Here is a 26078-nt window from a genome sequence, read left to right as displayed (position 1 = left end):
TGCTACACAACAAAGAAAAGTAAAGAACACATGTGCATAGTCTTTATAGAAAACTCTGTTTGTGTAGCATGTAGCAGAGCATTTTTGCCTTTACTGGGTAGTGACAGCTATAGGGAGAGACATTAAAGGTGGGAGAGACAAGAGATGACATGAACCTGGGCCATTGCGGTTTCAGTTAATGGTACATGCTCTACCAGGTGAGCTACCAGGGCGCCCTGCAATTTTCTTTTTAAACTCAAAAGCTGAAACTTTTCTAGCTGCCATTATAGCAACATAATTATATGTTTCCTGTCTAATACATTATATTTGTTCTGCATGACACCTAGGCCGGCATCGGTTTAAGGACTTGGCAATTTTAAGAAACGTCTTGTAATGTGTCACATAAGTACAGTGTAAAACTGCTGGTTATTTTATAGGAGCTGTGCATCAGAGCATTACTCAGTACCTATACATTCCATCAAGCCATCGGGCCTTTTTTTAAGGCGCATGGGTAATGATTGTTGCTCTCAGTCTCAATTCAGAGTTCAGTCAGCAAACAGCAGCTTCTTACTCCCATTTACACCCTCACCACTAAGCCTACCTATTTAAAGGACCATGTAGTTGCACCATCCAATATAAGGGCTGCTGTGATGCCAGGCAGGTAGCCTTATTTCCACTGCTTCAGCTTTGTAATGCACAATTAATGAGCCATCTCACATTGGTTAGACAAGGCCTTTTAAATACTGAGGTACTTTCAAGAGAACTCCTATTTGAAGTATTTTGTCATGCTAGCCTGGCCACCTCGAGGATGAACCTTTTATAGGGTTTCTGTTTGGGACTGCTGTATAACGGCATCTTTATTGGAAGCCATATCCAAACTTACAATGTTTTGATGAATCATGACTGACTATTGAAGGTGGTCACCTCACAGCAAGAAAGTATTGAGCCTTTTTGTGTTTTGAATTTGCATGCTCTCTGTGAATGTGAGTGTATGGTTGTCAGTCGGGTGACCTCTTCAGTCAGTACACCGCCTCTTGCTCAGTGCATACTGGAATGGGTTCCACTCTCACAAGCCTGAATTGGAGCGGTTCAGAGAACAGATGAATGGATAATTAACAAGTGAATCAAATAAAGCATGTTTCTAACATGTAGGATCTAGATATGGGTTAAAGGGACATTTTATGTCATATGGTTTTTTGGTTTTTAGCCCTTGAGCTTTTTAACTAATCCACTGTTGGTGGCTTTTATCTGTAAAAACATACATAATGTATATCCTGTATGGATTTTTGTCAGGGGGACATGATGTATGTATGTATGTATGCTCATGTAAAGGAATGGTGACTGTGAGGAGATGGGGGTTGAGTCTATGGTGGGAGGCCACTTGGACCAAAGGCATCTGTCTGTGAGTGGCTGTAATTGGCTGCAGTGTGGCATTATCTCATTAATATGGAGCCCAGGGGAAGGAGACAGCCAACTTCCTCCCTCTGTTTGGTTGTTTGACTGTATCTCTATTGATGCTAAACTCAGTGCTCCCGGGGCACCCCATGCTTGTTGCCTGCTTCGTTAAAACCAAGAAAATGAATATTAATGTCATACAGACTGGAAGCTGCAGTAGCAGAAGGGGGTCGTCAGTCTAAAGGCTCTTACCGCAGATTTCTGGGTTTACTTAATAGGGTCTATTCGTAAGGGTTTGATCCTGCAGGAAGGCATGCCCTATCAATGCAAAGTGCTGTCGACACCTTATTTCCATGGATCATGGCACATGGTGCCCCCAATCAAATACATAACACACAACACATATGGAAAACCATTAAATGAAAATATATGTTATGTATAGTTTTATGTTCTAATTCTCAGTGGCTACATAGACTCTACAAGTTTTGAGAATGTAAATATTCATTTATGTAACCCCCTGACACAGAGTGAAGTGCATTTACAAAACTGTGTGGGCATGGGCAACTGGAGTATCTCTACCCCTCCAACCTTGATCTTGGGAAGGCAGTAAATAGTGTATGTAACCACCACAGTAACATTTATGACAGTTACCACTGTCTGTTTTCAATTTACTTGACAAGAGTAACACCAGCAAGCGGACATGTCAATTGATCCAAAGATAATATTAAACAGCCCACACCTTTCTCCAGCTGCTAACATGCTAGAAGGACACAGATTGTATCAGATATCTGTGAATCTCTTAAAACACACATTTCTCTGATTTATTAGCACATATTTGGAGAAAAGGGAACAAATCCTATAATAACTGCTGAAGACTGATGCAGACATTCAACAATTAAAGGAATAGTTGGACATTTTGAGAAATACACTTATTTGCTTTCTTGAGTTAGACTAGAAACAGAGAACGATGCTGCTCTTCTCTGTCTGTAAATTATAAAGCTACAACCAGGAGACTGTTAGCATAGGTTAGCATAAACATTTGAAGCAGGGGGGAGATAGACTTAGCATTAATTAGATTAAAAAATGACATATAACCTGTTAATTAGTGAGTTTAGAGGTGCTGGTGGTTGGATTTTTTGTTACCTTCGGGCAGAGCTATACTAGCTGTTTTTTTAGTATTTGCGCTGACAGGCTTGTGTCCTGACTGTAGCTTCATATTTACCATACAGACACGAGAGTGGTATTGGTCTTCTCATCTAAGTCTTGGCAAAAATGCAAGTAAGTGTGATTCTGGCTCATGCTGTGTAGACTAAGTGCTTCTGCACTTCATCTTTAACTAATACTTTAAGCACATCTCAAATCTACTTAGCAATATATTATTTTTGTTCAAAGCTAGTGATAAACAATAATGTTCAGTCTTTGAACAGTGTATATGGTGTTAATGGTTTACTGAAAAGTCAGAATTCTTCTGAGAAGAAGTCTAGTGAGTCATTTTGACAGTGGTGGAAAGGAAGAGTAGAAAGTCGGTGTTGAATATAGTATTATTGTTACATAATCAACTATAAACACCTCATTAAGGGTGAGTGAAAAGACTGCGCCAAACTTCTAATGTGTCAGTCCCTCCACAAGACTGCTCTCTGTTAGCAATGAGCTAATGAATTATTAATTATAGAATACATAGAATTCTCACTAGGGACCTACTCTGTATCCTCAGAGCAGACAACCGCAGAGGGATGTTCAAGGTCAAATAAAATAGGTTTCTTTGCCAACTGTGTAAGGATAAAGACTCCGGAAAATACCTATAATTGGTTTAAAACACTGCAATGTGGAAGGCTCCCCACTAGCCCTGCGGTCATATCGGCTCTTTTTCCAGTTGAATTTCCGCAGCATTAATAAAACTTCAATTAACCATCAGGGGTCCATCTTCTGCCTCACCTTCCTAATCTAGTTTGATGGAAGCAGTTAAAGAATCAGCAGAGCCAATTTATAACGCTCCCACCTTTGTAGTGAGCGTGGGTATCTGATACTTGTAGTTATACCAGTGACACCCCTTCACTGTCAGACAAAGTGTGCAAGGCTGCATCATGTGGCGTTATACTTTCTTAATTCTGTTTCTCTTTAGCTTTGCCAATAATTTGTAGCTCTATAAACACTGCTACAATGTAGAACTGATGTCACACTGGTTAATAGGATCTGACCCCTGATGGTTAAATTATTTAGGTGCTTTGAAGAGAGAAACCCAACATGCCTCTCTAATTGATACACCCACACACAAACACAGACACTGCTGTGAAAGGGTGTGCAGATCCCAAGCATTGCAGAGGCCTTTCAGGCCCATTGCCATTCTTCTCCCAGCAAATTGGAGGTTTTTAATGAGCGACCACCCTGTTTCTCCAACATTGTCTGTGGCATGGCTATCCACAGCTGGACTTCAGGGTCTGAAAGACCTTTTATTATGTTTCCTCAGTAAATGAGATGAACTGTAGTAATAGATTTTCTTTCTGTACCAGATCAGTTCTCAATTTTAAGTTTCCTTATAGTTCCTTTTACAAATCAGTTACACCCGTAACAACGTGTCTAATTATCCTAAATAAATGTTATTATGCAAAGGGTCTTTTATCAGTTGCAATTATTCTATGGCCTATTTAAATGCATAATTCAAAATAATATGGTTTGTGAATTTTAACACTTCCAAGTTAATTGTCACACACATTAAATCATTCTGTGATCAACATGACACTAATGTGGAATTACTAATCAACACATTCAACAGTCTACATTTCTAAAGACTAGTTAAGTTCTGCACTTTTTAAATAGATTTTATTTCTTACATTTGCTGAGAGAAGCAATTGCAGTTATGGAAAAACTAGTCCCCTTGTCTAAGTTGGGTGCCCTGCAGAAGCCTAAATGTGCTGAGCAAAATAATCATGTCATCAATAACAAATCAATTCTGTTTGCCTCAGACATCACACTGTAATTCTTCCTCCAGGGGTATCTTCAGAACACTTGAAGGACTTGAAGGACTTGTGAACAGAGAGCAACAATGAGGAGAATGCCATTTGTGAGCTCCATGGTGCGTAGGTAACAACATAACAGCCTAATTGCTAGACTTTTTTGAAAATAATCTTTAAGTCTTTAAAGGGACAATTGCTCACAAATATCACACCTCAGCCAAAATACAGAGTACACATTGTTGTTTGTGTGTTGTAATGGCTGTCATGGCTTTCATCTGTTGTCTGGTTTTAGCAAAATAGTCGGGGGAATTTTTTAAAGGACACTTGATGGACCAGGGTTTGTTGTCTCCCTTAGAGCAATTATTCTTGGTGGAGAGAATACTTGTACACAAACAAAATTAAAACAATAGGTAAAAATAAATAAATCTTATTACATGTTTGGCTGGGCTGCTGTGGTCAATAAGAGGAGAATTTGTATCATTTTTTACTTCACTCATCTATGCATCACACTTGATAACCACTTTGAGCATTTCAGAAGGTTTCTAAAGTCATATATGTTTACACACTTTTAATTGTAAAACACATCCATTTCCGACCTGAGCCCATTTCTACTTATCTAATGCCATAATCAGCTTTGACCCAAATGTCATCAACTGCTTTACTACAGTAACTTGTGCATTGTTTGCCATTTTGTGTAGCTCCCCAGTACACTCCAACAAAGGCCAATTGCTTTAACATTTCTATGCTTGCTCTTCAGCTGCCATCTGCTGCTGTCTGTTTACACGTGCCACTGTGTAAATTAGCTCACAATAAATAGCATAAATTGTCACCTCATATATAAACTGAAAATATCTCATTAGAATAAGTGTATCAGCATGTGTCGGTGATGGACGTCACGCAACGTCTATAAACATCTTTGCAAAATGTTATAATGTGCAAGAGCTCACCTGCGCGCCATTCATCTTTTAATTGAAATGAGCAGCTGCTGTATTGTAGGTAGAAAACTAAATCATTTATGATCATGAAAAAACAATAATAAAAAACACTATAATGATGTATGGCCTGTAAATTGTTAAAAGCTGTATACAGTATATGCTAATAATTCATTTGACTTACAGCTGATTAACTCAACACTAAGAGGCCTGGGACTTCACTAAAAGATGAAATTAATTCATTGTTATCATGGGGAATGGTCATGTTTTTGTTTTAGACAATTAATCTTAATTTCTTGAATGGAAATACTTCCTGTCAATACGTGCACAGAGAAGTGAAGGAGGGCTCGCAGCTGTCAATTTGTCTAGCAAGGTAAGGGTGATTTAATGCTCCCTCCATATGCTTAATCATGTAAAACACACAAACATGGTGGTGATTTGTTGGCTGCCAGTCTTCCCCACATCCAGGGTGAGCCAGTGGATAGATCAAGCCAACTGGATGTTCCAGGTCCACTTTCACTTTAGATGCATTAATCCAGACCCGTCGTTGTGCTTTTGCATATGTTGTTAGCAGAAATAAAATGTGTTTCATTTGCTAACGGCTCCATTTTCTGTCGGTTTCACTGAATGCTGGATTTTGCAATATTTTCCTTCTGGCAGTGTCAAATTGAACCCACACATGCTTCATCCTCGCCTGTAAACATTTTAATGAGGTGTATACATTATCATTACGAATCCTCGGTTCATCTAGTATGTGCCTCCTTCTATATTAAAAAGGTATGAGTAAAAACAAGAAAAGAAAAAAATCGACTTACAGAAATTCAAGTTATCAACACAACAATATATGCAACCCACATTGGAGGTAAAACTCCAACTTAAGGTACACCACAAGGTGCAGAGAAGAGAAAATGTAATTCCTCTTTACCTGTCCATTGGCACAGTATGTATAGAGAGAAAAAACGAGAAAAAAGTTATTAGGGCTTCCATCTATTATTCTGCAGGTACAAAAATATATGTAATTTCTATCTTCTCCTTTCAAACCAAATCACATTAAACAAAAGAAGCCAAGATGTTGAATAAACCTACATGAATCCAGTTTTATATTCTAGGTTCATGTCGAGTGCGAATATGTGTGAGTTATACACTCAAACTCAATTGTTGTCCATTTATGTAAAGTAGTGTGAAGAGCCAGGTTCAAGAGTGAGGTATATTCAAAACATATTTAGAGTTAGAGTATGGTCCCATAGTTGGGTCTCTCTTTTTCTCTATATGTATCCAAAGAACATAAAATACTGGCAAATATGGCAAGAGATGGACAAATGACACTGTAAAGTTAATTAACATGTCATTCTTGACAGGAAAAAACATATGCTATAGTTATGAAAGTTTCTCAGGCTGGTGAGTCTTTATGTTTATGTAAAAAATGCTTCCAATACTTTTCAGCTAGGTGATCAGCCCTGATGGCGGACTCATAACTAAAAGAATTATACTGGCTGCCATTACTATCTCTGAAAAAAATCTGATCTATATATGGTATCATGCATGCACAGCTTTATGCCACAATCAATTGTTGACACCTTAGCCAATGCTAATCTATTCATTTTGACTGGAACGGAAGTATTTATGGATGTTCAATCCAGGATTTGAAAAGGTTAAACTTTGCTGGTGTGTGAGTCGAACAAATATCAAACAAATTAAATGTCAAAGTTAGTACCCCTGAACAAATGAAATGTCAGGGACAATACCTTGGCCCAAGCCCTCCCTCACCTGGCTCATCATCTCCAGGCAGTCATATTTGTAGTCAGACATAAGAGGGCAAACCAAATAGGGTTTCTTTCACTGAGCTGACCTATTAGCACCCTATTATTTGAACTGCTGAATGAAAAGTGCTAGGGTCCCTTCAACCCACCGCAGAAAGTTAAGGTCACAAAGTAAAATTCTCTGGCACTTTTCACCGTCCTTTGGCTCCTGACTCTGCTTCCTCCTATTTCCACTGTCTGGCACAGAGCCTCAATTCCTCCCAGTGTGGACATTCTCCCATGCACCAACTCTGACTATCAAAACAACAGTCATTAGGCAAATTTGCTTTGGTGCAGGATTACGTTAATTATCATGGAATTATCACTTCATTAAAGCAGGCAGAGATAAATTATCTCTGATGAAACGAATGCAAAATGAGGAAATAATGATCAGGCCAAAAAAAAAAAGAAAAAAAAAAAAAATGACTAGTCGTCGAAGGAAATCAAGTCATTGTGTTCCAGAAAGTTGGTCTCTGAGAGGCATTGAAGCACAACGCAACATGACAGAGCAAGTGGGTTTCCACAAATGAGTGAGGACCACCCACCCCTTTTACCCAATGCGGTTCTATTTTACTCCCCAAGCCTCAACAGAGCTTTTACTTTTCCGTGCAAAATGCAAGTATCATTAATCATGCCAAATACCAATTTTAATGAATGCTTGCATCACTCCAGTAAAGTCCTTTGTTTCTGGGCAAAAAGGCTGTGTAGCTACAGTAGGACCAGTATGTAATTTTTGTTGTATATTTTATAGTATTTTCATGGTCACAAGCTTTGCTCTGTTGACCTCTATTCGACCATTATAAAATGTTGGGTATCCAGATGACACTGCCCAATCAGGTTCGTATTAAACAAAATTCTTAAAATTTGAAAAGCCTTGGCTGTGATCTCTGACTCGTTTGTGAGTGCAGTGGTAAAAGGAAGTCTGGCAAATTTGTACTGATAGTTATTTGTAAGCCTGTGTGCTCAGTCTTAACGTTAAATTAATCATTGAGTCACTCTTCTTTTCCACATTGTAAGAGATAACTGGGAAACATGCATTTAAAACATTGGTGTTGCAAGCTATTTCTTACTTGATTTAGTGACAGTAGTGGCATCTTTTTAAATTGTTTTGTAACACCATCAGCCCTTTACTATGATATAGGGCGCTACAAGAGGAAAATAAAACCCTTGTTGTGATCCAATGTTCTTTTTCCCAGTCTTTGTTTTTTGTATCCCAAATGACTGCAGCACAAGGACACTGGTCTATGCTTATAATCATTAGAATAATCATATTTCTATGGCAACGTTATGCAGTAGCAGGGGTCCAATCTTTCCATTGCTTAGTAATATCCACTGGTGTGCAGTGTGAAAGAAACAGAGTTTCTACTGAGCTTCATAGACTAGTTGGGAAAGAATATTGTGGTAAACTCATAAGGTTACATATGTACCTGTACTCATGCACTGAGTCATTGTTTTGTGTCCAAAACAGCTGTGTTTTCTTCTTGATACAGTAGGTTTGATTATCTTTTTGTTGCCTAAGACTGTAATCTGTTATGTCATGTTGATTGACAGATTGTTGCTCTACAAATTGAAAGAGTTATTGTCTGAATGGTACTTAACATTTTGGTAATATGAGGGGGCAGTGACAATTCTTGTCTCTTGTTGCCTCAATTACTGTCTCCAAATGCACTGAAAAAAACACTTAGTGGCATCTCCCTATCATGCGAAAGACAGCAAATCTGTCTCTGACAAAGCATGTAGGACCTCGTGCGAGTACAAGTTACATATTAGTGTCTATGTTGCCTGTATATAAATAAAAAAACAACATGGAAGCTAAGTGATTGTGCACTTGTCATAGTATTATCTGTGAGTCTGTAACTGATGAAAGATCACAGAAAATGTAACCTCCCCCTTCCATTACAATAGCCTGCTATATACTGTGCTGATCTAGGGACTTGATGAACTGCATCACTGAAGCTGTAATACAGACTCCGCTAAATCCCTTAAGGACCTTCTCGTAATGGTGGCACACTGGTCCATAAAAATGCTAGTTTGCTTTGGAAATTGAGGTGCAGGTTCATTAGAAGCCATCCTGTTGAATATGAGAATAAGCTCCCAAGTGAGTCAGGGAGAGAGGCCCGAAGAATCACCAGAGATGGCGGAGGGAAGTTCCTTATACACACACTTTCTCTTTGTTGCTCCACGGTAGGTTTTACCCTCTCTCCCTCTCCTGCAGTGTTGGTGGTATCACGCCTTCCATTGTTAAAGTGTTTTGGGGGAAAGCCTCGCACCAGGCTACTTATTCTTCATGAGGTCACATTAAGAAAAGACTCTCCAGGGTTTTCTGTGATTTCTAAAAGCATTGCTATACAGCTATACTGAGTTGTATTTGTTAGATGAATCAAATCATCTTTGCAAAGAGGAAAAACATAATTTTAATTCATCAATTGAATTCATTCACAAGCACTGAAGCTAGCATGTTTAAATGAAACCATTAGGAACATGGAAAATGGCATTTGACATGAAAAATGTGATCAGTACAAAATGCACATGAAGCTGTCTTGCAGGCATGGTAAATCAAAAGAGTGGCTGCAAGTGTTGGTAAATCTTCAGCTATTGTATGCTGAAGTAGAGGATTTTACCAATACAATACTCACAGCATGGAGATATATACACTGCTGTGCTGACTATCCCGGTGTCGAGTAACAAATTATATAAACCACCCACAAGAAATCTGTGAAGATGTATTTGTGATGATGCAGCTACTCGCTACCGTGGCCAGAGCGCACTCTTTCTATTCTAACGTTTTATTCCAGACACTACTTCATGTTCTCCTTCTGTGTTGTAGAGAAAGCTGTCTCGAACAATTTCTACAATGTAGGCTCATCAAAAAGCATGTCCAATTTCTTCCACCAGCTGCACTGGAAGCTACACACACCTGTAGTCAAAGCTGCAGGCAAACCATTCGCTTTTGTTCAGAGATTTAAATAACATAGAGAACAATAACTACTGTGCACTATGCGCACCGTTCCAATTTCTCTTCAGTAATTTCTCCTCCTTCTCTGCAGAATAGTGAAATCCATTCAACCTTTTTTTGTCTCTGCCTCTTATAACCAATACAAGTCTTGTGTACATACACATTATATACATACATACACTGTTATATTGTGACAATAAATATACCTACCTACCTTCATATGCATATGTAAATCTGCAAATATTTTCTTTCCATATAATTTTCCTAATTAGGCTGATAATTTGATTAATATTTTGTGTACAGTAAATGTGCAGAAAGTATGCACACTGTACATGAATGTATATATGTATACTGAAAAGACTCAAATAAATAGATGATACTCCCTCTCATTACTAACATTTGACTGGCTACTGCTAAAGGAGAAAACCATTTTATCAGCTTTGCATTGGTTGTGAAATCAAACTGGCTCCTTAGAAACTGATGCACCATCTTGTTATGAGGAAACTCAGTGCCACTCGAAATAAAGTAGAGAATTTACCTAGGTAGCACAGGTATTTCCATCCATCCATACAGGGTCGCGGGGGGCTGGAGCCTATCCAAGCTGACATCGAGCGAAAGGCGGGGTACACCCTGGGCAGGTCGCCAATCCATCGCAGGGCCACACATAGACAAACAACCAGTCACACTCACGCCTAAGGACAATTTAGGGTCACAAATCAACCTAGTCCGCATGTCTTTGGACAGTGGGAGGGAAGCCTGAGCACCCGGAGAGAACCCACGCAGATAGGGGGAGAACATGCAAACTCCACACAGAAAGGCCGGGACGACCGAACCGCAGAATAAAGTTTTTTATAAACGTAATAAGGAAATTTTCTTAATGGACTTAAATCTGTGGCAAAATGTTGATACTGAATGTATTTGCAAAATTTTCCCTAAAATATCTGCCCTCTTGATACACTTACAGCAACTAAAGCATAGTGAACATTTTTTATGGTTATGTTTTAACACTGGAAGCACAAAGTTAGGCAATCTGTCAAAGTCAACAGACAGGATGGGGCTATTTTATTAACATAACCCAAACCCTTGTCTTATCCTATAACCTAAATGAAATGGTTTTTCTACCTAAACCGGGCTTCAGACTGAAAACAGCCCTATGTTAAAACAGCTCAAAGAGCTGCATTGGTGGGAGCATGTTGTTTAAGGTACCAGGAAGACAATGTGGTACACTGCAGCAATCCAGTTTGATTTACAGATTAATGAGTTTGAAGGCTTATGAGATGCAAAAACACTCCACAGCTGTTTGTAATAATACTCACTGTGTTTGCAACTCTGGAAAGTTATCATAGCAGAAACTATTTCATCTTCCTACCTTCTCCATCCCACCATCCACTCATAACTTACAAAAAGGTAGCACTTCATTGTAAAAAATAACATGATCTAGGAAACCATTATGGTTGGCAGAACAAATGAGCAGTATATGAATATAACTTCTAGGAGGGCAAGAACACAGCTGACTGTGATCCAGATGGTTGTGATCTTATGGTATTTTTTTAGCTATTATTGTGCAATATGTTAAGATTCCTTTAAAATGAAATATCATCAAATTATCTATTTGGGTACTTAAAATGCTGTGGTAAGATAGTTTAGCATACAACTCCATTCCTTCTGTTGTTTATAGGAATACGGCTGAATCACAAAAGGCAGCTATCACTTTCTCAAAGCAGCATTTCCTGTTAATATTAAAAACAAAGATTAATAATTTATTAAAGTTAATAACCAATATTTTTTGGATCAGATGTTATTCATTTTTGTTCTCTGCTGTGGCTCAGAAAAAAAGCCTTGTTCTATCACAATTGGACATCACAGGGAAATTAATTAGGTGACATGCAGGACAAAACAAGTGGTTTTTATGTGGTTTTTATGTCTATAAGGATTCTCAGTCATCCAGGTCATAGTTATCCAATGAAGGTTAAAATCAAGGGTAACTGGACTTGGTTGAAGATACTGGAAATCTTCAACCAAGTCCAGTTGCCCTTGATTTTAACCTTCGTTGGATAAGTGGTTTTTATATTTCAGCTGCCAGCCTTTTATCTTTCTAGAGTTTAAATCACTTTGTTTGCCCTGCCAGCCGGAAAGTACAGTATATCACATGCCTTTTGTACAAATGTCTTTTTTCCTTCTTTAAGCCACATAGTAGATCACAATAGGTAACTGGGTGTATGCAGGGCATATGGGAAACTCAGCACTTTATCTATCAATAGCACATCAGCAGTACTGAAGCATCTATAGCAGGCATACTCAATGTTTGCCATATGTTTTATGACGTTTGTTTTTTTTTATCACTGAGAGACAGAGGCAGACTTTCCATCGTCTCATGGTGGATTCAGTTCTTCAGTAAAAGTTCCTGTTGATCAATAGCCAACGACCAGCTGGCAACTAACATGCTTTGTGCTCCTGGGTGTGAGAAAATACTCTAACTTGTCAGGAGTCTCTATTCATAATTCAAAACTCGTAGTGGGAAGACAAACTAAAGAAATCAACCTACCACTCCACCTTGAACATTTTTTATCTTTTTTGGTGTATGCTCAAAAAAACATTGTCAACTATGTATTGTTAGTTTAATAGTCACAACTGGTATTGTTAGCCAGCAGTCTTTTGTTTGTAGAGGAACATAAGGAGAAAAGGCACTGAATGGGTGAAGTCACTGGTTTACAAGGCTGAGCAGCCGGTCAGACAGGTCTCTATCATTGACTACCTCCACTGACACTCAATTCAACATGTTCAATCGGCCAAACGACTGCAAAACATCCTGCAAAATCTGGTGTGCGATGGCTCGAAAGTGTTCATCTCCATTCACTATTAGTTCAGCGCTTGCAGAGTGTTGAGCTTTATAGGCTTGCCTAGCAAGGACTTATTTTCACTGTTGCATTCTTCTTTAACTGCACACAATGGAAGCATTATTTCCCCTGGCACTCCATATGAACACTGTACAGCTTGCTTAAAAACCAAGCTAAATGTTATATAGTAGCAGAAAAATAAAAAGGTTCAACTCAATATGTCATCAAATGCATAGTAGATGATCAATAAAGAAGGTTAAATTGACTTACAGTATGAGTTGCATGGATGCAAAAAAAAAAAAAAACGACTTGGTGGGCTTGGTTTATATTTTGTACTATATGTAAGTTTATTGTTGAAAGATCACAAGAAACAAAACCACAGCTAGAAACACGTCAGAAAACAAAGATCTCTCACTCCTGCAAAGCTTTTTGAAGTTATTGCATATTTTAGACAACTACTCTTTGGTCTGTGAGCAAATGACATGCTCCTTTGTTTTTAGCTTTTCACAGCATATTGTGGTCTCCCTTTGGACCACAAGCCATCATTCTGAATTAATGCAACAACAACTGATCAACCAATTTTTTTAGTCTGTACATTCCTATAAAAGGCTTCATTCCACAAAGACTGAAAAACATATTTGAGATGGACTCAAAAACGGATTAAAAATGCTTCCAAAAAAAAATCTTGAAACATTTGTACCACTTATGATCCAGTTTTGTCTGTCAATATGCTTCCTTCCAAAAGGGTAGAGAGGTCAGGGGAGGTACCTGTGCCAGGGTAAAATAAATCACTGGTGAATAGAGACTTTAGGTCAAATAATCACCTCTTCGATAATGCATGTCCATGGAGAGGGCCGGTGAGATTCATTTCTGTGCTCCTGCTGACAATAAGGGAGGCTTTCAAAGGCCACAGTCTTTAATTTCTACTCCCTGCTATCAGCGTTTTTATCCTCTAGAGAGGGTGAGGTCAACTGCCCCTGTTCCACAGCCCCAGAGCCAGCTTCCTAGGCATTAAATGCTGAGATAGGTTGCCGAGGTCAGACTGTGATTGCTGCTGGAGATGGTAGGCTGAGGGGTCCTGAGACTCACTGGACCCTTCCCCAACAAAGAGGCTTTACAGAGCAGCTCCCAGGTCAGTTTTATCAGGGCATCACTAATGGTTATGATATGATCTGTCTAGCATCACTTCTAATTAAAGCTTGCTGGGGGAATGTGGCAGCCACTGCTCCCCATCTCACTGAGGGCTCATAGTGTTCAATGAATGTAGACCATTGTCTGAGCTGCTCATTTCACTGGCGATCAAAGTTCCATTGTGACTACCACAAAGGGAAGTGGCCACTGGCCAGGCCTATTAGATACGTAGTTGTGGTGGGGAAATGGAGAGGGTAATCAGTCTTCTTACTGATAGCAATGACCAGCCCACTTCTCATTGTGACAAAGACTAACCTCTTCAATACAATATAAAGCTATAACAAAAGGTTATTCCTCTTGTTGGATAGGCTTGCCTTTAGACCAAGAAAAATACATCCTTGAGAGTCTTCATAGTTTCTACAAACTTCCTCTGGCTTCACACTGTAGTCTCTGAGCTAATATCCCATTCTTAGAGCTTGCCAGTGTCCACCAAGGACCTCAAATCTCCATCCTGGCTCAGACTGAGAGCTGTGCAGATGTGATGTGAGGACACACGCAGTGCAAGGTGAGCCCAGCTCTGGGCTGATTTCATTTCTCTCCAGCAGTGATGATAATCACCTTGCTTAAAGGTGTGGCTCTGTGGAACAAACCATTATCTGTTTAGTAACTCATCCTAAGAGAATGTAAAAGTACATGATTGAAGAAACTGCACAAAGACAAAAAAGTTCTTTGAAGATATTTGCTGGTTTGACATTTGCAAGTCTGAGTGAGAGTTACAGAGAATATCTTTTTTCTCCCCACATTTGACCGAACTTCTCTAACTTGCGACTCTGAAGTCTTGACCACTTCACTTGCTTTTCAGTGGAAGAAAATTAGAGAAGTGACAAAGTCAGTGGCTCATTTACATGCCTGAAATAAAGTGAATCTGGCAAAGTGCAGTGGACCTAGGAAAGAAAATCATTATTTGTAGATACAGTATTTGAGGGTGCAGACCTTGAAGTAAACGGTCTCATAGAGTGCCATCAGACTTTGCAGCCATATCAAAAAACAGATAAAATTTAATCAGTCTTTTTGTAGCTACAGACAAAAACAAGGACTATTCACACAAATTCTACATCAGGTGACTGTATTATTTTGTTATTCTTTCTGGCAAACTTCTGATATTCAAGATTGCAACAAAACAGGAAGACAGTAAGATGTTACTTCACTGTGTCACATGTTGTTGGCTGTCACCTAATCCCATGGTAAACCTCCACCAGAGGTTAGTGAAAAGGAGTAGTTGGTCATAATGAGGCAGGAGCAGCTGCAAGCCCTTTTGATAGAATGAGGTCACTAGAGCGACAGAGATCAGTGCGCCTGATTGGGGGTTGGTCGAGGGGCTGTCTCACTCAAAAGAACAGACGACAAACTACTTTGTATTGAAGGAATGCAAGGCTGCAGGCCCTCCTCCTGCTCTTTTTCAACTCATGTCTCTGTCAGAAATAAATCATTTTAATTGTTCTCTGATTCCCCCTCTCACCGTTTTGCAAAATGATAATTGAAACATTAATAGGATGTTAATAGGATGTGTGTCCTGGTAACCTTTGATATAAATCTTGCCGTAATGGAGAATATTCTCCATGACCACCATGAATGAGGAGTAATTAAATATGTGGGGACAAGCACCATTTTGGGGATTTACAAATACGGTTCCTGCATTGCAAATATGGTTTGACCCAGGGGGATAGTGTTGATATGGAAGACAAAGTTTTTTGCCCCCGTCCCCCAAAGAATTACTGCAATATTGTGCTACTAAGTCAGTATTTCCAGTTAATGATAATGAGGCTTGTTTCTTTAAAATATTTTAAAATGCATACTTTGCCCTTCAGTTGGAGGCAGGATTGTACCTTTAGCTAAGGCAAGTTTGTTATGGAGACCCAGGGGTCTAAACGCTACTGAAAGGGCATGAGAAAATCGTATGAGTGGGGTATTGCTAGAATAGTGGTATTGCCCATGAGAAGGGAACTTAGCTGGAAGAAACAAGATCCTCCTTATAGACTAATGGATGTGTTAGCAAGTGCGCTTTCAGACCAACTTTCATGTTGGCTCCACCAGAGGGTATAGAGGGAATGGCAAATTAATTATAGAAATTAAGCCAACCTCCTTTTCTTATCATAGAGGGCAGATGTGTTTCCCCTCGCTCCTTTGCCTTCTTTTCTGTCTACAGCACTGGAATGTGTCCTGTTCTACATCTATTCTCTGCTTCTCCCCATCAATCCATACAAACTTACTCAAGAGAAAGATCTGCTGTGTATGGGGGAGGTGAAAGTGGAGCTTTTATTGAGTGAAAATGTCATAGAAATTGTTGCAGACTACCAGAGAAAGATTCAGCTTCTGCATTTTCTTTCAACTTCTTTCATAGCTTTTAGACCCTTCCCCTCAAAGTCGACTAATAAATCAATATTTCAAGTGGGATCCAGTTTTGTAATGACATCACACTGTTGGCTGTGAAAACACATTACCCACCAGCCGAATATGAGTCTCAATGACAGGCTACGTGGTTCTGATCAGCGTCTGTATTGTAGTGTTTTGAGAGTGTTTTGAGATTTGGAGATGTCAAATGTCTCAAAAATGGCATGTGTGACCCACTCTAGCAAATGAAAAGAGCACTACCATCAGACATAGACAGTAGCACACACTCACCTCACTTGTTGGACCATTCCCAAAGGTCTGCTTTGGAAATAATGGGAAAGAGCAACAGCGAATGCATGGAATATTAATGCAGAGTTGGAGCCGGCCTGGTCTCAAACTGTTAATTTCCATTTTATCATGACAAATAGAATAGACATCACTCCATGTGTTATCATGCTGTTTTCAAGAACAGACTCTCAGACTTTCACATCATGTTACAGATGTAAATGTATTATGCAGACCCAGATCCATTTTTAAATGAAACACTTGATGTATACTGTTACAGCACACACTTACCTCCATTGCTGGCTTTTACATTATTTGTTAATTAATGGTAATTGTAATACATGCTAAAGGCAGATTTAAGTCTTAAGATTTAAGATTTAACCTGATGTTAAAATTAGTTTTTGCTGAGAAATCCGTATATATGTCCTTATTTTTAATTTCGACTTGTTTATTTGCTGATAATTGTATCTACCAAAAAGAAGAGATATAGTACTATAAGATATATATATATATCCAGGTACTTCTTTTGTGATGGTCGCTCCTACATTAGTGCTGGTAATGTGGCCCTACTCTTTATACATCAATTGGCCACACAGGCAGTTGAATAGCTGGGGGGCCAACAATGTTAGCCGATGGTCAGCCCCATCTGTTATTTGAGAACTCAGTACGTTACCCCATGACTCCCTATATTAATGAACGAACTGAGTGAGTGAGAGCTGTCAATGACTCAGCAAATGTTGAAATAACATGAACGAAAAGTTAAATATAGTGGGAACCAATGCCATGTTAGCAACCTAGGCTAACTAGCTTCCATTTTCCCAGTTAAAGCTATTTAGCATTATTTGCTAACTTCCACTTTCCAAGTAAAAAACAAACATAACAGTACAATGGTTCCTCCCAAATGTTGATGGTCATAAAGTGATGGTTTAAATTAAATTGCTAATGGTGGGTAACAAACCCTATGTTAGCTTGTTAACAAAAGGAGAAAAGTTTTTATATGTCAATCTTTGTAGGCTGTACAGTTGTTATCTGTGACTTTGTTTTATTTATTTATTTTGTTCTGGGCTAGTTTAATGTATACTGTGCAAGCTGCTGTGTTCGTACTCTGCACCTGTCAGTCATTGTCTATGTATGTATTCATTGTGAGCTAGGTTGTACGTTGCATCTTTTATTTTTTTATTTTTGTTGTTTTGTAGTATGTGAAGTTCATGAAAAAGCATTTCAGTATAATGTCTGTGTTCCTTCTAGCTCATTTTAAGGCATGCATTCATAGTATATGACTTCATTTTAAAAGATTGTTAAATTAATTTTACAATTGTTTTTTAAGTTTTATAGGTTGACTATGTAACAACTGTCCAGGGACTACAGATGGAAAATAGTCTTTTGGCTAACTCTGGCACATTTGCATCTATGCTTATTAATGTGCGCTGTCTAGGCTAAATTAAACTGATTAAATAAAAATAAATAAAATACAGGGCTTGAAGTGCTCTGGTCAGGAGGAAATCCTGGAAGTTGGGTTGTATTGTAGAAAAAGAGGGGGGCTAGAGCCAATCCCCGGTGGGGTACACCCTGGACAGGTCGCCAGTCCATTGCAGGGACCACACATATGCAAACAACCACTCACACTCACACCTAAGGACAATTTAAATGTATCAGTTAACGTAGCCTGCATGTCTTTGGACACTGGGAGTTGTTGAGTAAAGACAAGGAAACAAAGCAGAGAACATTTAATAGTTTAATTATAAGCTGCTGTATACATTCAGTGATTATTCCGATTTTCATGTTGCCAGAAGCCATGGGTGAGACCAGCAAAACATTCAGCTACAAGATCTAGTTTGTTGTATGCAATTTGTCCATTTTCATTCATATTTTTCCACATTGTACATAGTTTACTGCAAAGCAACATAAAACCACATTGCTGATGTGCAACACGGTTCTTCCAAAACCTTAGTTCAGCCAGACACGATTCCACACAGTCTGTTGTGTGGGGCTCGTAGGAGGGGAGAGCCCTGTTTATACCACTCTGGTCTCAAACTTATCTTTGAGATCAACTGAACACAGATGGCACAGGGTGACAGCAGTGCTGAGCAAAGCTAGTCTGCATGTCCAAATGTCCTCAGTTGAAGCTGAAAAAGTCTCGTCTAAACTTGATTGGGCCCAATAGGAAAGCCGACTCATTAGTGGAACCCTGTTACCAGCTTGAAGAACACTGGGAGTCTTTCTTTCGCCTCCTTAGATACTAAGATTAAGCAACATCCTGCAATTTTCACGGTTTTGTTTGCATCTTTTTTGGTTTCTTTTGCTATCTCACTCTAAGCTCATTGAACTGACACACTAATGTTGGTGCTGATTTCGCTTTTTTTGTTGTTTTTTTTGTCTTTTTTACATTTTCTAGTAGCCCACACAGAAACTTGATGGCACAAGAACTGACCAATAAGAAACTCTTTACAACAAGGTAGACTGCAACAGTTGCCAGGGGTCACACAGTAAACAAAAAATAATCCAAGTTCATTTTGAAAATAAAATCAGGTTCAATATAAAAGCAAAAGACAAATGAACAAAAGCAAGTTAATTTCAAGTATAACTTACTCATAAAATAACTACACAGCATTAAATATTCTCATTATACATTTTTAAATTATTTATAAAATATATTTGGCATATATGTTTTTTTTTATTTTTGTGTTTGTGTAACAAACGCTACTGTAGCTTCAGTTGAACACCAATGTTTATTTGTTTTTTTCTCTTGAAACAAAACATTAAAGGGATTGTCACATAACAACGGGTTATTAAAAATGATAATAGTAAACCCTATAGAGAGTTTCACATAGCAAGACATGAGTGACGATCCCTTCTATCCTAGCCCCATAGTCAAAAGTCAAAAAAAGTACAAGACCAGAGCACAAAGTTCTAATTGGTGCTCCACTGGCTACAATCAAGGTTGGGCACAGGAGATTTCAAAAGCAGTCTTTTTTTCATACAACTCAATTTGAACACAAGGTTCTGTCTGTCCCACTTCCAGTGTTCAGAGCGGCTGGGCAGATAGCGAGAGTTCATTTAGCTCCATCCTTGATAAAATATAAATACTGTAAAGACCTCACAGTCTGATGACATTAGGATGTCCTCAGGGATACACAGAGAAAGTTTCTCTTATTAGTCAGGGAAAGGGGCAAATGAGACTGAGAGGCCTCCCTCTCCTTCTCCTGAATGCACTGAAAACTGTTGGAGTAAATTGAGGGTATTTTTAGATGAATCCTGTGAATTGTCGTTTATTACATTGACGGAGCTCACTATACAAAGGAACAAAGAGCGATTTTGGCAGCTAGAACAAACTGCAAAACCAAAGAAGGCAAATATCAGTTTGTGATACAAAAGTAGTTCAAAAGGCATAACTGTACTTGAATGAATTGGCACCTCAGGTGTCCAAACACGTAGTGTCCTGCTTTGGCGCAAGGGGTGGAGAGCTCCACTGGCCATGTCCATGCAGTCAACAGTAACCTGCCTGTCCACGCACTGCAGACTCGGAAAGAAAATGGAACAAAAAGCAAACAAGGAAAAAGTACTGCGACTACAACAAAGCCACATCCACTACCTCAGCTTGAGCACACAACTAGCTGCAGCATACTACAGTTCATCATCCTCAGCCCGAGCTGGTTCTTGAATATTGTATACTGCAAATGGGTGTGTCTCTCTCTCCTTCCGTAGCCTTCTTTCCACAGCCTAACTTTCTTCTGTGTACACACAGCTATTGTGGGGTACATATATGTGAGTTTACACTGTATGTGTGTATGCATGTTGGTGTGTGTCATAGAGAAGCTCGCTAAAGCACAATGTCCTTCAGGCGCTTGCTGCTGGGGGATTCCTTGTCTCTGCCATCGTGGAGAAGCGTGTTGATCTCCCTGACAGCTGGCTCACTGTCCTTCCCCTCCGGCTGCCGCAGCAGGCTGTGGTTGGCGATTCGCTCTGCGTCGCGGCATTTCAGTGTGTTGTAGGCAGATGACGGCTTGGACATCGGGCTCTTCAGGTGCACAGGGGAAGTGATGGGGCTGGCTGCCTCGCGCCCATTGCCAGCTTCACGGACAGCCCCTCCATTGGCCTTGGGGCTACACACCTGAGACTCCTGAGTCCGCTTTCCCTTTAACTCTCCCCGTTCCACGTCCTCAGGCCCATCCTTGCCGAAGGTGGCAAAAGTCCTCTTGGTGGTGCCATCCTCGTAGTGGGGCACATCCACTGTGGTGGCCTCGATAGACAATGCGATGACATTACGGCCATGCTCGGGTGACTTGGCACGTGCCGGGATTGAAACACGAGGCATCCAACAGCGGTCAGAGTGGCCTAGGATGCGACACTCATCCTGGCAATGAAAGCCTTCACTGGGATCTGTGGGGGACAAAGAGAAAACATGATTGTTAAAATCAGCTTCATTTTCAATTGTTACGCTCATTAGATTTCATCATGTTTTCTCTCTCATATGGCCTTCGTTTGATTTAAGTATGTCAAACCTGTTATGAAAAAATAAAAACATAAATGAAAAACAATGCTGCATTTTGTTTGAATTAAATGATTTACTTTTACTGGCAATGCATTCCTGCATCTGCTCAAGACTGTAGTGCCGTTAACAGTAGTCACTGATAACTAGAGCTGGATGTTTTGGGGCACTTCTAATATGACAATTAAATTATGTATTGTTAAATCAAAAGTCCATTTGCAGCTCTTGTATAATTGGGTTTTCTGTAGCAACATCAGATGAAAGGCAGGTTTAAACAGTGCAATCAGATATCTCACAGAGAGAGACACCAGACGAGTTGCGGTGTTGTTGCCTGGTTCATCTCTCTCTCCCTCTCTGTCTCTGTCATCTGGCGCCGAGTTATAAATATGTAATGATGTTTAACGCTGGAGTGAAAAAAAGATTTGCCTGAGTCTGAATAACTGCTCCCTTTCGTACTTTGTTGTGTTGGAGGGGAAGGACTTTCAAGACAATTTTTGCATCGTTATAACAACACAAAAAGTGTCATGCTCTCTTACTCAAACTGAAATGCTGTGATTTTGTTTTTCCTAGTTGCTGTAATTCACATACACTCTAATTGTGGAAAGAGCTTGGTGCTACTTGTCTCCCGAATATTTAAACAAAATTGATGATCGTGATAATACAGATGTATAGTAGCCTATGCACTCACCTACACAGCCCTAGAAAACATAACAATTCGGAAGTCTGTGCAGTTGTGTTTTTCCACCTGCTTTAGTCTTGAGAAAAAACCTACCACACAGATTTGCAGTGACACATTTTTGCGCTCCCCTACTGCTTGTTTCACTCCTAGCAAGAGCCATCCTCCATTCCAGAGGCCCAAGGTGACAAGAGGGGATTGTCAGAGGGATTGCCATCGACCCAAATGCATACGCTTACATCTGGCAATCGCAGCTTGACAGATCACCTAATTAAAATCACTAATGATCTGTTTTTCTCCCTTCTTTCCTGCACTCATGAGAGGCACCTCTGCTTAGGCCCTGGGGATCGATATTTAAAGATTGGAGACAGGCTTTTCAGGGGCAGATATGCCAGAACTGTCTCTCATAAAGTATAATCTGATGAGACTGACAGATAACATGGTGAATAGATGACTGAGTGAATGAGTAAAGGGTATCATGAGCGGTTCGAACCCAAATGTGGTGGTGTTCCTGAGGAATCATCATGCTTGAAGGCTGAAAACATGAACACCATCACCAAAAATGACAAATGTCCCCATGAATGCTACATAATGAGACAGAGGCGACACAGAATTTGCTTCCTTTGATCATGTTTGTGTCTAAATGCACACACATACGCAGACTGACACACACAGACATGCCATTCTGTCCAGTAAATGCAGATTGAGAAATCCGCTTCCTTACAAGGGACGTCATTGTAATAAGCATCTCAAATATAATCTACAAAAACACAAGTTACAAGTTAGCATTTTATAAAATTTCGTTCAGTGTAAAAAATGAACTTCATGAATGATCTATTATCCACATTCACCCTTCTGCAGCATGAATAGGCAGTTTTATAACACTTTCTATGTAGTTAAAATCACTTTATGAGGCCAAAAAGAAGGATGAGCAAACTGAATATATTTTCCACGAGTTGCACTCCTGTATGTATGTAAATTTGCATGAATGCTGATTGGTCCAAGGGACTGCACTGGCGGCAATCAAGGAGACAAAAGGCAGGAAGCTGGGGGTTTTGTTTAAAGAGAAGGGGCGCAATCAGAATGTAATAATGTAATCACAACAGAAAGTCTTTACCAGGTACCAGGAACATAATGGAGGGTGATGAATAAAAAACAAAACATTCCCACACACTGGATTAGATTGTCCACTGTGACGATATTTCTAAAGCCCTTTCAAATCCCATGTTCTTTTTTTAATCCTATGTAACTGCTTTGTCATTGACTGTATTTTGAATTTACTCCTTTTAGAGGCCTTTTCTTTGATTTATTGGTAATAACAATAAAAATGCTAAAGTCAGTCAGTATTTCAGTCATAGCAGCAATGTAAAGTATATTTGGAAATAGTATATTTTAGTACTTGCTGCCACTGAAAAAATGTATGTAATATGCATTTGGAAGTTGTGTCAGACATTTCAAACTTGTACACAAACGCTAGACTTCAGCTCTACATTTAGTAATCTGAAATTACTCCCCAAATCTTGTTTGACACGTTTGACAAAGTAGATCTTTTTCTCCACTGATTAAAGATTTACAAGTATCTTGGTAATGAATGCTATTTCCTCTAAATGCTTTTTTCTATAGCCTGAAGCACTTTCTAAAGCATGAAAAGCCTTGGGGCACAAAGAAATATACACAAGTTGTATGCTCTCTACTTAGCAGTGCATGCATATGCACTGAATGCCATTTTCTCTCCTTTCCTTCAGGGGTCTATGGGAAAGCAACTGGGTTGTAAATGACATTGTTATGGAAGCCAAGTGCTATTAACATGCAGACATCCTGCTTCTGCTCAGAGCTTCATAAAACGCAGATGTTCCTCTAAAAGACCCACAAAAAATGTAAGAGACAAAATTTAAATAAAAAAAGTGACAGGCCATCGACTTCTAATAAAAAACTATTGCCTTCTATTCCAAAAAATTAGAAAACTGTAATGGTAGGATATGAATTAATGGCTTTTATAGCAGTACTTAGGTTTGGAAGTCAACAAGTACAGAACAGAAGACAGTGAAGACACCTCCTGCTGTGAATGTGTATTTAAAGTCATCAGGAAAATAAGCCTGCCAATCAGTTCCAAGAACAGACTCAAAGTACAGTACAGAGCAGGATGTCATTTGGAACATTTCCTATCTACAATTTAATAGCTATTAATTACTGAGGGAGCTCCATCGGGAGGTGGATGCCTGTTTTTGTAGAGTTCCACATGTAAAATACAAACAGGCTAATGGGAGTAGAGGCCAAAAAAATCCATGTATCAAGTAGCACAGAGCTGCTATCAAATCCGACATACTACGAATGAATACTGAATTAACGTCCAAAGACTGTCAGGAGGCACTGGGGAGCATTTTAAATATGTATGTAATGATGTGCATGGCATTGAAAAATAATAAATATTGACACTTCAAATGCAAAAGACAAATTCTCCTGATAATGCTGGCCATGTTTTTCTGTTTGTAGTTACCTGGAATAGCATCACTTTGCATCAGCACAGGGAGAAAACCCACGTTCCCTGCCATTTCATCTTGCATCTGCAGCCTGCCAGCAGCCGATTCAATCCTGTCTCTTTCCCTCAATCAGATGAAGGCGTCTTAACTTCAAGTTACAGCAGACAGATCTTCAGCATGGGGATCCCACAACCTGACAAACTCCTTGCTCAAGTTACCCTCGTGCACCGCATATAATGATCCCTTCATGTCATACAGCTGGAGGTGCTATTTGTTTGTTGCTAATGTAGCAAAAAAAAGAGGAATCAGCAAAACACTAACATCCCCTGACATAAAAGGGAAGGCATGTGTTCACTGAAAGAGGCAACCCCCTCCAAAAAACTCCCTGAGCTTTCACCAGCTATTTTGTGTCCTGTTTGGCTAACACATGGAGCCTGGCTTGGAAAACAAAAGCGCTTTTCCCTCCAAAAGTAGTGCACACAGCCCCAAGGTTTAAAACAATGATGTAATCCTATAAAATTAGTGTAAACAGCAACAAGAAACAGAAGGCCAGATTAGGGGGTCAGTGATTGGCTTGAGTTGATGTGGACCCAGATTCATGTGAAAAACTCTCTATTTTGTATTTCTTCATTTAACTGGAGCCCCAAGGCGATGGGCACTTGCAGTATGACACAATTCAGTCAGTTTGGTTTTACAGCATGATGAACCCTAAAAGGAATTTGGAACAGCAGTGTGGCATGATAAATCATTTTGTAAAGAACGTCTGCCACTTTTGGCTTAAACTACTTTTTTTGTATTTCCTCTGTAAGCTGACATTTTTGTTGTAGTAGTAACAATAACCGTCCTGATTCTGTTTGTCATCTGAAAACAGATACCCCTAAACAGACAGACAGTATAATGTAGATGCTACTTAGATGTAGCTGTTATAAAAGCAAATAATTTAGAATAATTTAAACCTTGACATGCTTTACTTGTGACTTGCATAGACTTTCCCGATTTGTTTTGATTTCCTGTGCTTTCCTCACTGTCTTTGATATTAAACCCTCTCAGAATGCTGTGACAAAGCTATCAACTATAGCCGATCTCTGAAAAGACAATTATTCAGCTCTGGTGTCTGGGGCAAACAGAAACTCTGACATTATGCTTTGTGTTTCTTTTCATTGCTGTGTGAGAGGGCTGGTATTAAATCCAGAAGAATTCAATCTACAGAAAGTTGAATAAATGTTTTTCCTTTTTGAGGACAGCCTGGGAGTCAACACTCCCTGCCATGTCTGAGTGGTGTACACAAAGATTTCATTTGCTTCTAAAATGCCATCTACTTTTTCTGCTCTCATCTTGGTGTATCTTTGACAGTGAGATGGCTGTTTTCTAATTGCTCTCCATATTAATTTTCCATCCTGGCAGTCACATGGGAAAGATTGATTAAATCTAAATTGTTACTACAGAGTCTTGATGGAGCCTGTGATGCAGAAGCTGATGGAAGTATCACAGGGGAGGGGAAAATTCAGAAAATATGGCACCAGCAGAATAGAGGATGAGGTCGGTGCTTAGAGTCCAAAGCATGCTTGAGACCTAACAGGCTTTGGCCCTGGCTGATCCAAACACTAGGGATGGCGCTTAACATCTAGTCTGCCCTAACTACAGCATAGGGCAGTTCTACGGCCAGCTGAGGCTAAGGCTTGGCCAAGCAGCCTCCTACACTACTCACCAGGGAGAGTCCAAGCAGTGCTGTCATCCCAGCCAGCCAATTCAGTCTGTGGGCCATAAATCAGCC

At 39.5% G+C, this 26078-nt stretch overlaps 1 protein-coding gene across 2 annotated transcripts in view; it reads right to left on the bottom strand.

Annotated features, from left to right (window-relative positions):
* Nucleotides 1-18380: 18380 nt before the first annotated feature.
* The window catches only part of pcdh19 (protocadherin 19), a 53465-nt gene continuing 45767 nt past the window's right edge, over nucleotides 18381-26078 (bottom strand). For both annotated transcript variants that reach the window (XM_038699415.1, XM_038699416.1), the window contains exon 5: nucleotides 18381-21039. In XM_038699415.1, coding sequence (XP_038555343.1) covers nucleotides 20480-21039 — 560 coding nt within the window. In that variant the 3' untranslated portion in view covers nucleotides 18381-20479. The remainder of the gene's footprint in view (nucleotides 21040-26078) is intronic.

The sequence above is a fragment of the Micropterus salmoides genome, unplaced genomic scaffold (genome assembly GCF_014851395.1).
Source record: "Micropterus salmoides isolate LMB-PRFRI ecotype aquatic unplaced genomic scaffold, ASM1485139v1 Ms_hic_scaffold_5, whole genome shotgun sequence".
In the NCBI taxonomy this organism is placed as follows: domain Eukaryota; kingdom Metazoa; phylum Chordata; class Actinopteri; order Centrarchiformes; family Centrarchidae; genus Micropterus; species Micropterus salmoides.
This window is presented reverse-complemented; position numbering and strand designations above follow the sequence as displayed.